Genomic DNA, 11,716 nt, shown 5'->3' with positions numbered 1-11,716 from the left:
ACCAGGGAAGCCCCCTACATATATTTTTTTTAACATCTTTACTGGAGTATAATTGCTTTACAATGGTGTGTTAGTTTCTGCTTTACAACAAAATGAATCAGTTATATATATACATATGTTCCCATATCTCTTCCCTCTTGCGTCGCCCTCCCTCCCACCCTCCCTATCCCACCCCTCCAGGCGGTCAAAAAGCACCGAGCTGATCTCCCTGTGCTATGCGGCTGCTTCCCACTAGCTATCTACCTTACGTTTGGTAGTGTATATATGTCCATGCCTCTCTCTTGCTTTGTCACAGCTCACCCTTCCCCCTCCCCATATCCTCAAGTCCATTCTTTAGTAGGTCTGTGTCTTCATTCCTGTCTTACTCCTAGGTTCTTCATGACATTTTTTTTCTTAAATTCCATATATATGTGTTAGCATACGGTATTTGTCTCTCTCTTTCTGACTTACTTCACTCTGTATGACAGACTCTAGGTCTATCCACCTCATTGCAAATAGCTCAATTTCATTTCTTTATGGCTGACTAATATTCCATTGTATATATGTGCCACATCTTCTTTATCCATTCATCCGATGATGGACACTTAGGTTGTTTCCATCTCCGGGCTATTGTAAATAGAGCTGCAATGAACATTTTGGTACATGACTCTTTTTGAATTATGGTTTTCTCAGGGTATATGCCCAGTAGTGGGATTTCTGGGTCATATGGTAGTTCTATTTGTAGTTTTCTAAGGAACCTCCATACTGTTCTCCACAGTGGCTGTATCAATTTACATTCCCACCAATAGTGCAACAGTGTTCCTTTTCTCCCCACCCCCTCCAGCATTTACTGTTTCTAGATTTTTTGATGATGGCCATTCTGACCGGTGTGAGATGATATCTCATTGTAGTTTTGATTTGCATTTCTCTAATGATTAGTGATGTTGAGCATTCTTTCATGTGTTTGTTGGCAGTCTGTATATCTTCTTTGGAGAAATGTCTATTTAGGTCTTCTGCCCATTTTTGGATTCGGTTGTTTGTTTTTTTGTTATTAAGCTGCATGAGCTGCTTATAAATTTTGGAGATTAATCCTTTGTCAGTTGCTTCATTTGCAAATATTTTCTCCCATTCTGAGGGTTGTCTTTTAGTCTTGTTTATGGTTTCCTTTGCTGTGCAAAAGCTTTGAAGTTTCATTAGGTCCCATTTGTTTATTTTTGTTTTTATTTCCATTTCTCTAGAAGGTCGGTCAAAAAGGATCTTGCTGTGATTTATGTCACAGAGTGTTCTGCCTATGTTTTCCTCTAACAGTTTGATAGTTTCTGGCCTTACATTTAGGTCTTTAATCCATTTTGAGCTTATTTTTGTGTATGGTGTTAGGGAGTGAGCTAATCTCATACTTTTACATGTAGCTGTCCAGTTTTCCCAGCACCACTTATTGAAGAGGCTGTCCTTTCCCCACTGTATATTCCTGCCTCCTTTATCAAAGACAGGGTGACCATATGTGCGTGGGTTTATCTCTGGGCTTCCTATCCTGTTCCATTGAGCTATGTTTCTGTTTTTGTGCCATTACCATACTGTCTTGATTACTGTAGCTTTGTAGTATAGTCTGAAGTCAGGGAGTCTGATTCCTCCAGCCCTGTTTTTCTTTCTCAAGATTGCTTTGGCTATTTGGGGTCTTTTGTGTTTCCATACAAATTCTGAAATTTTTTGTTCTAGTTCTGTGAAAAATGCCAGTGGTAGTTTGATAGGGATTGCATTGAATCTGTAGATTGCTTTGGGTAGTAGAGTCATTTTCACAATGTTGATTCTTCCAATCCAAGAACATGGTATATCTCTCCATCTATTTGTATCATCTTTAATTTCTTTCATCAGTGTCTTATAATTTTCTGCATACAGGTCTTTTGTCTCCTTAGGTAGGTTTATTCCTAGATATTTTATTCTTTTTGTTGCAATGGTAAATGGGAGTGTTTTCTTGATTTCACTTTCAGATTTTTCATCATTAGTGAATAGGAATGCCAGAGATTTCTGTGCATTAATTTTGTATCCTGCTACTTTACAAATTTGTTCATTAGCTCTAGTAGTTTTCTCGTAGCATCTTTAGGATTCTCTATGTATAGCATCATGTCATCTGCAAACAGTGACAGCTTTACTTCTTCTTTTCCGATTTGCATTCCTTTTATTTCCTTTTCTTCTCTGATTGCTGTGGCTAAAACTTCCAAAAATATGTTGAATAATAGTGGTGAGAGTGGGCAACCTTGTCTTGTTCCTGATCTTAGTGGAAATGCTTTCAGTTTTTCAGTATTGAGGACGATGTTGGCTGTGGGTTTGTCATATATGGCCTTTATTACGTTGAGGAAAGTTCCCTCTATGCCTACTTTCTGCAGGTTTTTTATCATAAATGGGTGTTGAATTTTGTCAAAAGCTTTCTCTGAATCTATTGAGATGATCATATGGTTTTTCTCCTTCAATTTGTTAATGTGGTGTATCACGTTGATTGATTTGCGTATATTGAAGAATCCTTGCATTCCTGGAATAAACCCCACTTGATCATGGTGTATGATCCTTTTAATGTGCTGTTGGATTCTGTTTGCTAGTATTTTGTTGAGGATTTTTGCATCTATGTTCATCAGTGATATTGGCCTGTAGTTTTCTTTCTTTGCGACAACTTTGTCTGGTTTTGGTATCAGGGTGATGGTGGCCTCGTAGAATTAGTTTGGGAGTTTTCCTCCCTCTGCTATATTTTGGAAGAGTTTGAGAAGGATAGGTGTTAGCTCTTCTCTAAATGTTTGATAGAATTTGCCTGTGAAGCCATCTGGTCCTGGGCTTTTGTTTGTTGGAAGATTATTAATCACAGTTTCAATTTCAATGCTTGTGATTGGTCTGTTCATATTTTCTATTTCTTCCTGATTCAGTCTTGGAAGGTTGTGCTTTTCTAAGAATTTGTCCATTTCTTTCAGGTTGTCCATTTTATTGGCATAGAGTTGCTTGTAGTAATTTCTCATGATCTTTTGTATTTCTGCAGTGTCAGTTGTTACTTCTCCTTTTTCATTTCTAATTCTATTGATTTGAGTCTTCTCCCTTTTTTTCTTGATGAGTCTGGCTAATGGTTTATCAATTTTATCTTCTCAAAGAACCAGCTTTTAGTTTTATGGATCTTTGCTATCGTTTCCTTCATTTCCTTTTCATTTATTTCTGATCTGATTTTTATGATTTCTTTCCTTCTGCTAACTTTGGGGGGTTTTTGTTCTTCTTTCTCTAATTGCTTTAGGTGCAAGGTTAGGTTGTTTATTCGAGATATTTCCTGTTTCTTAAGGTAGGATTGTATTGCTATAAACTTCCCTCTTAGAACTGCTTTTGCTGCATCCCATAGATTTTGGGTCGTCATGTCTCCATTGTCATTTGTTTCTAGGTATTTTTTGACTTCCTCTTTGATTTCTTCAGTGATCACTTCGTTATTAAGTAGTGTATTGTTTAGCGTCCATGTGTTTGTATTGTTTACAGATCTTTTCCTGTAATTGATATCTAGTTTCATAGCATTGTGGTCGGAAAAGATACTTGATACAATTTCAGTTTTCTTATATTTACCAAGGCTTGATTTGTGACCCAAGATATGATCTATCCTGGAGGATGTTCCATGAGCACTTGAGAAAAATGTGTATTCTGTTGTTTTTGAATGGAATGTCCTATAAATATCAATTAAGTCCATCTTGTTTAATGTATCATTTAAAGCTTGTGTTTCCTTATTTATTTTCATTTTGGATGATCTTTCCATTGGTGAAAGTGGGGTGTTAAAGTCCCCTACTATGAATGTGTTACAGTCGATTTCCCCTTTTATGGCTGTCAGTATTTGCCTTATGTATTGAGGTGCTCCTATGTTGGGTTCATAAATATATACAGTTGTTATATCTTCTTCTTGGATCCCTTGATCATTATGTAGTGTCCTCCTTTGTCTCTTCTAATAGTCTTTATTTTTAAGTCTATTTTGTCTGATATGAGAATTGCTACTCCAGCTTTCTTTTGGTTTCCATTTGCATGAAATATCTTTTTCCATCCCCTTACTTTCAGACTGTATGTGTCTCTAGGTCTGAAGTGGGTCTCTTGTAGACAGCAAATATATGGGTCTTGTTTTTGTATCCATTCAGCCAGTCTGTGTCTTTTGGTGGGAGCATTTAATCCATTTACATTTAAGGTAATTATCAATATGTATGTTCTTATTCCCATTTTCTTATTTGTTTTGGGTTCGCTATTGTAGGTCTTTTCCTTCTCTGTGTTTCTTGCCTAGAGAAGTTCCTTTAGCAGATGTTGTAGAGCTGGTTTGGTGGTGCTGAACTCTCTCAGCTTTTGCTTGTCTGTAAAGGTTTTAATTTCTCCATCAAATCTGAATGAGATCCTTGCTGGGTAGAGTAATCTTGGTTGCAGGTTCTTCTCCTTCATCACTTTAAATATGTCCTGCCAGTCCCTTCTGGCTTGCAGAGTTTCTGCTCAAAGATCAGCTGTTAACCTTATGGGGATTCCCTTGTGTATTATTTGTTGTTTTTCCCTTGCTGCTTTTAATATATTTTCTTTGTATTTAATTTTTGACAGTTTGATTAATATGTGTCTTGGCATGTTACTCCTTGGATTTATCCTGTATGGGACTCTCTGTGCTTCCTGGACTTGATTAACTATTTCCTTTCCCATATTAGGGATGTTTTCAACTATAATCTCTTCAAATATTTTCTCAGTCCCTTCCTTTTTCTCTTCTTCTTCTGGAACCCCTATAATTCGAATGTTGGTGTGTTTAATGTTGTCCCAGAGGTCTCTGAGACTGTCCTCAGTTCTTTTCATTCTTTTTTCTGTATTCTGCTCTGCAGTAGTTATTCCCACTATTTTATCTTCCAGGTCACTTATCCGTTCTTCTGCCTCAGTTATTCTGCTTTTGATCCCTTCTAGAGTATTTTTAATTTCATTTATTGTGTTGTTCATCACTGCTTGTTTCATCTTTAGTTCTTCTAGGTCCTTGTTAAATGTTTCTTGCATTTTCTCTATTCTATTTCCAAGATTTTGGATCATCTTTACTATCATTATTCTGAATTCTTTTTCAGGTAGACTGCCTATTTCCTCTTCATTTGTTAGGTCTGGTGGTTTTTTACCTTGCTCCTTCATCTGCTGTGTGTTTTTCTGTCTTCTCATTTTGCTTATCTTAATGTGTTTGCGGTCTCCTTTTTGCAGACTGCAGGTTCGTAGTTCCCGCTGTTTTTGGTGTCTGTCTCCAGTGGCTAAAGTTGGTTCAGTGGGTTGTGTAGGCTTCCTGGTGGAGGGGACTAGTGCCTGTGTTCTGGTGGATGAGGCTGGATCTTGTCTTTCTGGTGGGCAGGTCCACGTCTGGTGGTGTGTTTTGGGGTGTCTGTGGACTTATTATGATTTTAGGCAGCCTCTCTGCTAATGGGTGGGGTTGTGTTCCTGTCTTGCTAGTTGTTTGGCATAGGATGTCCAGCACTGTAGCTTGCTGGTTGTTGAGTGAAGCTGGGTGCTGGTGTTGAGATGGAGATCTCTGGGAGATTTTCACCATTTGATATTATGTGGGGCTGGGAGGTCTCTTGTGGACCAGTGTCCTGAAGTTGGCTCTCCCACCTCAGAGGCACAACACTGACTGCTGACTGCAGCACCAAGAGCATTTCATCCACACGGCTCAGAATAAAAGGGAGAAAAGTAGAAAGAAAGAATTAGTAGAAGCAGAAAGAAAGAAAGAAACAAACAAACAAACAAAGGAGGGAGGGAGGAAGGAAGGTAGGAGGGAAGGAAGGAAAAGAAGAAAGAAAGAAGATAAAGTAAAATAAAGTAAGATAAAATTAATAAAGTTATTAAAATAAAAAAATAATTATTAAGAGAAAAAAAAACGGACAGATAGAACCCTAGGACAAATGGTGGAAGCAAAGCTATACAGACAAAATCTCACACAGAAGCATACACATACACACTCACAAAAAGAGAAAAAGGGGAAAAAATATATATATCTTTGCTTCTAAAGTCCACCTCCTCAATTTGGGATGATTCGTTTTCTATTCATGTATTCCACAGATGCAGGTACATCAAGCTGATTGTGGAGCTTTAATCCGCTGCTCCTGGGGCTGCTGGGAGAGATTTCCCTTTCTCCTCTTTGTTGTCACAGCTCCCGGGGCTCAGCTTTGGATTTGGCCCCGCCTCTGCGTGTAGGTCGCAGGAGGGCGTCTGTTCTTCGCTCAGACAGGACCGGGTTAAAGGAGCCGCTGATTCGGGGGCTCTGGCTCACTCAGGCCGGGGGGGAGGGAGGGGGAGGGCGGGGCATGGAGTGTGGGGCGAGCCTGCGGCTGCAGAGGCCAGCGTGACGTTGCACCAGCCTGAGGCGCGCCGTGCGTTCTCCCGGGGAAGTTGTCCGTGGATCCCGGGACCCTGGCAGTGGCGGGCTGCACAGGCTCCCCGGAAGGGGGGTGTGGATAGTGACCTGCGGTTGCACACAGGCTTCTTGGGGGCGGCAGCAGCAGCCTTAGCGTCTCCTGCCCGTCTCTGGGGTCCGCGCTTTTAGCCGCGGCTCGCGCCCGTCTCTGGAGTTCCTTACAGCGCTCTTAATCCCCTCTCCTCGCGCACCAGGAAACAAAAACCCTACGTATATTTTTAAATGATGGAATATTAGTCCATTATATGATTTTATGGTTTACTTAACCACCTACTTTGAACAACCTTTTAGATAGTTTTTGTTTTTTGTTTTTTTTTACTATTTAAGTAATGCTGCAGCCACAACCCTCTTCCTAGGATAAAATTCCAGGAGTGCAATGTACATGAACATTTTAAGATTTTCTCTAATGAATTATCTATTAATGTTATTTGCATAGTTGAAATTTTTGGAGGGAGTGCTTTTCTTGTTCATTTATATTACCTTGTATATTATAGATCATTGATATATTAATGATCATTGATCATTTTAGTGAATAATATTTTTCCAAGTTTGTTTTCTCTTAATTTTGTATATAATGGTTTTCAAAATAAAACAGGTTTGAAATTTTAGGTAGTAACCCATAAATCTTTCCTTTATGACACTTTCATAGCTTTTTTGTTTATTAAATTCCTTCCCTATACAGAGATTTTTTTTTCTTAAAATCACCTATACTTTTTTCAACTTTCTTTTACAGTTTAATTTCTTAACATTTAACTTTTTAATCCATCGATAATTCCTGTAGACTAGAATTTGTTTTTGGTGTGTGTGAGCCAAAGATCAAGGTAGTTTTATTTTTTCCAGAAACAGTCATCCATTGTCCCAATTGATTGTTTACATGAAGGATATAGGAGGATCTAAAATTATGGGATTGTGAGTGAATTTTTTTCTGACTTCAGTTTTATTTTACTTTCCATATGTCCCATGAAAATGTATGATTTTTTTAAATTTGAAAAACAAGTCTTCTTTAAATATCATAAGTATTCATCCTGGCACTTGTCATGAAGAACCTTAATTTAAGAGTATCAGTTCCTGGAGTTAGGGTCTCTTAAAACCCCTGTGGTGATATTTTCCCTTTTGCTTTGGAATTGCTTTTAAGTATTTAGAAATTTTCTCCTTTGCAACTTTGAGTTCATGCCATAAAGATTTTGGAATTCAAAAATGTCTCAGTTTCTTTTGTAGATCTTTAGGTTTGGGTTCTACCAACATCCATACTCTGTACCATTTCCTCCAGCTATTAAAAACCTGGATAAAAACCCCCCAAATCGGCATTGCTATTAGGGCTATAAACCCTAACCTAAGAACTTTACAAGATCTTAAAACATAACACTTGCTTTTTTTAATTTCTTTTCTTTTTTTTTTCTTGCTCTGCAGGTAACATTTAAAAACCAGGCATCTCGTCCCTACTCCTTCTATTCTAGCCTTATTTCTTATGAGGAAGATCAGAGGCAAGGAGCAGAACCTAGAAAAAAGTTTGTCGAGCCTAATGAAACCAAAACTTACTTCTGGAAAGTGCAGCATCATATGGCACCAACTACAGATGAGTTTGACTGCAAAGCCTGGGCGTATTTTTCTGATGTTGATCTGGTAAGCAGGTCTGTGTTGTGCTGGCCTCTTTCTGGTTTAAAAGAAAGAGGCTTTGTGTTATGTTGGAAGTTTGGTATTTATCCTAAGCATAATGGGAAGCTTTAAATAGGGGAGGTGTCATCATATTTATGGCTTAGACATATCGCTCTGGAATCTACTAAAGAGGAAGAAATTGTACTGTGGGAAGATGGGGAGTGGGTTGGAGTGGCATAAAAGTTGATGAGAAATCCACTCTGGTTCATGGGTGAGAGAACTTTTGCTCACAGGACTGGTGTCTTTCAGGAAAAAGATGTGCACTCAGGCTTGATTGGACCCCTTCTGATCTGCCGCACAAACACTCTGAGCGCTGCCCATGGGAGACAAGTGACAGTGCAGGAATTTGCTCTGTTTTTCACTATTTTTGATGAGACCAAGAGCTGGTACTTCACTGAAAACATGGAAAGGAACTGCAGGGCTCCCTGCAACATCCAGATGGAGGACCCCACTTTTAGAGAAAAGTATCGCTTCCATGGTAATATATTCCACACCCAAATATTACTCGCTGTGAAATGAACCTTGAGCCTGAGGTTTCGACATTGTATGATTTGAGACTATATGTATGGGAGTGGAATCCTCATAGGGATCAATATTTTTTGACTGGAGTGGAGGGAAAGACACTTATACAACAGATTTTAACAGCTTTCTCTGTGTTCTTTCTCCAGCAATCAATGGCTATGTGATGGATACACTACCTGGTTTAGCAATGGCTCAGGATCAAAAGATCCGATGGTATCTGCTCAGCATGGGCAGCAATGAAAATATCCATTCTATTCATTTCAGTGGACATGTGTTCACTGTACGGAAAAAGGAGGAGTATAAAATGGCAGTCTACAACCTCTACCCGGGTACGAGCCACTTTGTGCTCTTTCTTCAACTTACTGTGCTTGCTGAAAACCTACTTTAAAGGTCTGTGCCCTGGGGATATGTCCAGTGAACAAAGCAGACCAACTCCCTGCTCTCGGGTAGCTTACTTTTTCAAGTAACTTTACCCTACAGAGAGATAATAAATAAATTAGCAAGTGAACATGATAATTTCAGATACAGATAATGTGCTATAAAGGAAATAGAACAGAATAAATGGATAATTGATGCCACAGCACTTTCCTAGGAAAAAGGGATTTTTCTACCACCTCAAATCCCACATGGCACCAGTAGTTTCCCAAAGACTGATTTGTTTATGTATGAAAGCAATATATTGATTAAGCACTCCTCACAATGTTGATCAAAACATAATTTCATTTTAGTTCTCCAGTGTCCCTTTAAAACAGGTTTAATAGTGAAAGTAAACTTCCCCTGTTTCTGTGTAAAAATTCTGATAAGCCCAGTGACTTTAAGCTCACTTTTTTTTTTTAAACATCTTTATTGGAGTATAGTTCCTTTACAGTGGTGTGTTAGTTGCTGCTGTATAACAAAGTGAATCAGCTATACGTATACTTATATCCTCATATCCCCTCCCTCTTGCGTCTCCTTCCCACCCTCCCTAACCCACCCCTCTAGGTGGTAACAAAGCACCGAGCTGATCTCCCTGTGCTATGCGGCTGCTTCCCACTAGCTATCTATTTTACATTTGGTTGTATATATAAGTCCATGCCACTCTCTCACTTCGTCCCAGCTTACCCTTCCCCCTCCCTGTGTCCTCAAGTCCATTCTCTGTGTCGCTTCTTTATTCCTGTCCTGCCCCTAGGTTCTTCAGGACCTTTTTTTTTTTTTAATTCTATATATATATGTGTTAGCATATGGTATTTGTTTTTCTCTTTCGGACTTACTTCACTCTGTACGACTGACTCTGGGTCCATGCACCTCACTACAAATAACTCAATTTCATTTCTTTTTATGGCTGACTAATATTCCATTGTATATATGTGCCACATCTTCTTTATACATTCGTCTGTCGATGAACACTTAGGTTGCTTCCATGTCCTGGCTATTGTAAATAGTGCTGCAGTGAACATAGTGGTACATGACTCTTTTTGAATTATGGTTTTCTCAGGGTATATGCCCAGTAGTGGGATTGCTGGGTCATATGGTAGTTCTATTTGTAGTTTTTTAAGGAACCTCCATACTGTTCTCCATAGTGGCTATATCAATTTATATTCTCACCAACAGTGCAAGAGGGTTCCTTTTCTCCACACCCTCTCCAGCATTTATTGTTTCTAGACTTTGATGATGGCCATTCTGACTAGTGTGAGGTGATACCACATTGTAGTTTTAATATGCATTTCTCTAATGATTAGTGATGTTGAGCATCCTTTCACGTGCTTGTTGGTAATCTGTACGTCTTCTTTGGAGAAATGTCTGTTAGGTCTTCTGCCCATTTTTGGGTTGAGTTGGTTTATTTTTGATATTGAGCTGCATGAGCTGCTTCTATATTTGAGAGATCAATCCTTTGTCAGTTGCTTTGCTTGCAGATATTTTCTCCCAATCTGAGGGTTGTCTTCTTGTCTTGTTTATGGTTGCCTTGGCTGTGCAAAAGCTTTGAAGTTTCATTAGGTCCCATTTGTTTATTTTTGTTTTTATTTCCATTTCTCTAGGAGGTGGGTCAAAAAGGATCTTGCTGTGATTTATGTCATAAGGTGTTCTGCCTATGTTTTCCTCTAAGAGTTTTATAGTGTCTGGCCTTACATTTAGGTCTTTAATCCATTTTGAATTTATTTTTGTGTATGGTGTTAGGAAGTGTTTTTTTTGTTTGTTTGTTTTTGCGGTACGCAGGCCTCTCACTGTTGTGGCCTCTCCCGTTGCGGAGTACAGGCTCCGGACACGCAGGCTTAGCAGCCATGGCTCACGGGCCCAGCCGCTCCACAGCATGTGGGATCTTCCCGGACCGGGGCACGAACCCGTGTCCCCTGCATCGGCAGGCGGACTCTCAACCACTGCGCCACCAGGGAAGCCCAGAAAGTGTTTTAATTTCATTCTTTTACATGTAGCTATCCAGTTTTCCCAGCACCACTTATTGAAGAGGCTCTCTTTTCTCCATTGTCTATTCTTGTCTCCTTTTTCAAAGATAAGGTGACCATATGTGCGTGGGTTTATCTCTGGGCTTTCTATCGTGTTCCATTGATCTATATTTGTGTTTTTGTGCCAGTACCATACTGTCTTGATGACTGTAGCTTTGTAGTATAGTCTGAAGTCAGGGAGTCTGATTCCTCCACCTCCATATTTCTTTCTCAAGATTGTTTTGGCTATTTGGGGTCTTTTGTGTCTCCATACAAACTTTAAGATTTTTTGTTCTAGTTCTGTGAAAAATGCCATTGGTAGTTTGATAGGGATTGCATTGAATTTGTAGATTGCTTTGGGTAGTTTAGTCATTTTCACAATGTTGATTCTTCCAATCCAAGGACATGGTATATTTCTCCATCTGTTTGTATCATCTTTAATTTCTTTCATCAGTGTCTTATAGTTTTCTGCATACAGGTCTTTTGTTTCCTTAAGTAGGTTTATTCCTAGGTATTTTATTCTTTTTGTTGCAATGGTAAATGGAAGTGTTTCCGTAATTTCTCTTCAGATATTTTTGTCATTAGTGTATAGGAATGCAAGAGATTTCTGTGCATTAATTTTGTATCCTGCTACTTTACCCAATTCATTGATTAGCTCTAGTAGTTTTCTGGTAGCATCTTTAGGATTCTCTGTGTATAGTATCATGTCATCTGCAAACAGTGACAG

The 11,716-nt window shown here is 39.0% G+C and overlaps 1 protein-coding gene across 1 annotated transcript in view; it reads left to right on the top strand.

Moving 5' to 3' along the window:
- The window catches only part of F8 (coagulation factor VIII), a 121,996-nt gene that overhangs the window by 75,231 nt on the left and 35,049 nt on the right, over nucleotides 1-11,716 (top strand). Inside the window, exons 16-18 of the mRNA XM_027099677.1 lie at nucleotides 7,805-8,017; nucleotides 8,300-8,528; nucleotides 8,719-8,901. Coding sequence (XP_026955478.1) covers nucleotides 7,805-8,017; nucleotides 8,300-8,528; nucleotides 8,719-8,901 — 625 coding nt within the window. The remainder of the gene's footprint in view (nucleotides 1-7,804; nucleotides 8,018-8,299; nucleotides 8,529-8,718; nucleotides 8,902-11,716) is intronic.

This window comes from Aethalodelphis obliquidens, unplaced genomic scaffold, assembly GCF_003676395.1.
Source record: "Aethalodelphis obliquidens isolate GAN/ISIS:26980383/991018 unplaced genomic scaffold, ASM367639v1 scaffold136, whole genome shotgun sequence".
Classification (NCBI taxonomy): domain Eukaryota; kingdom Metazoa; phylum Chordata; class Mammalia; order Artiodactyla; family Delphinidae; genus Aethalodelphis; species Aethalodelphis obliquidens.
The sequence above is the reverse complement of the archived record's forward strand: the minus strand, read 5'-3'. Positions and strand labels throughout refer to the sequence as shown.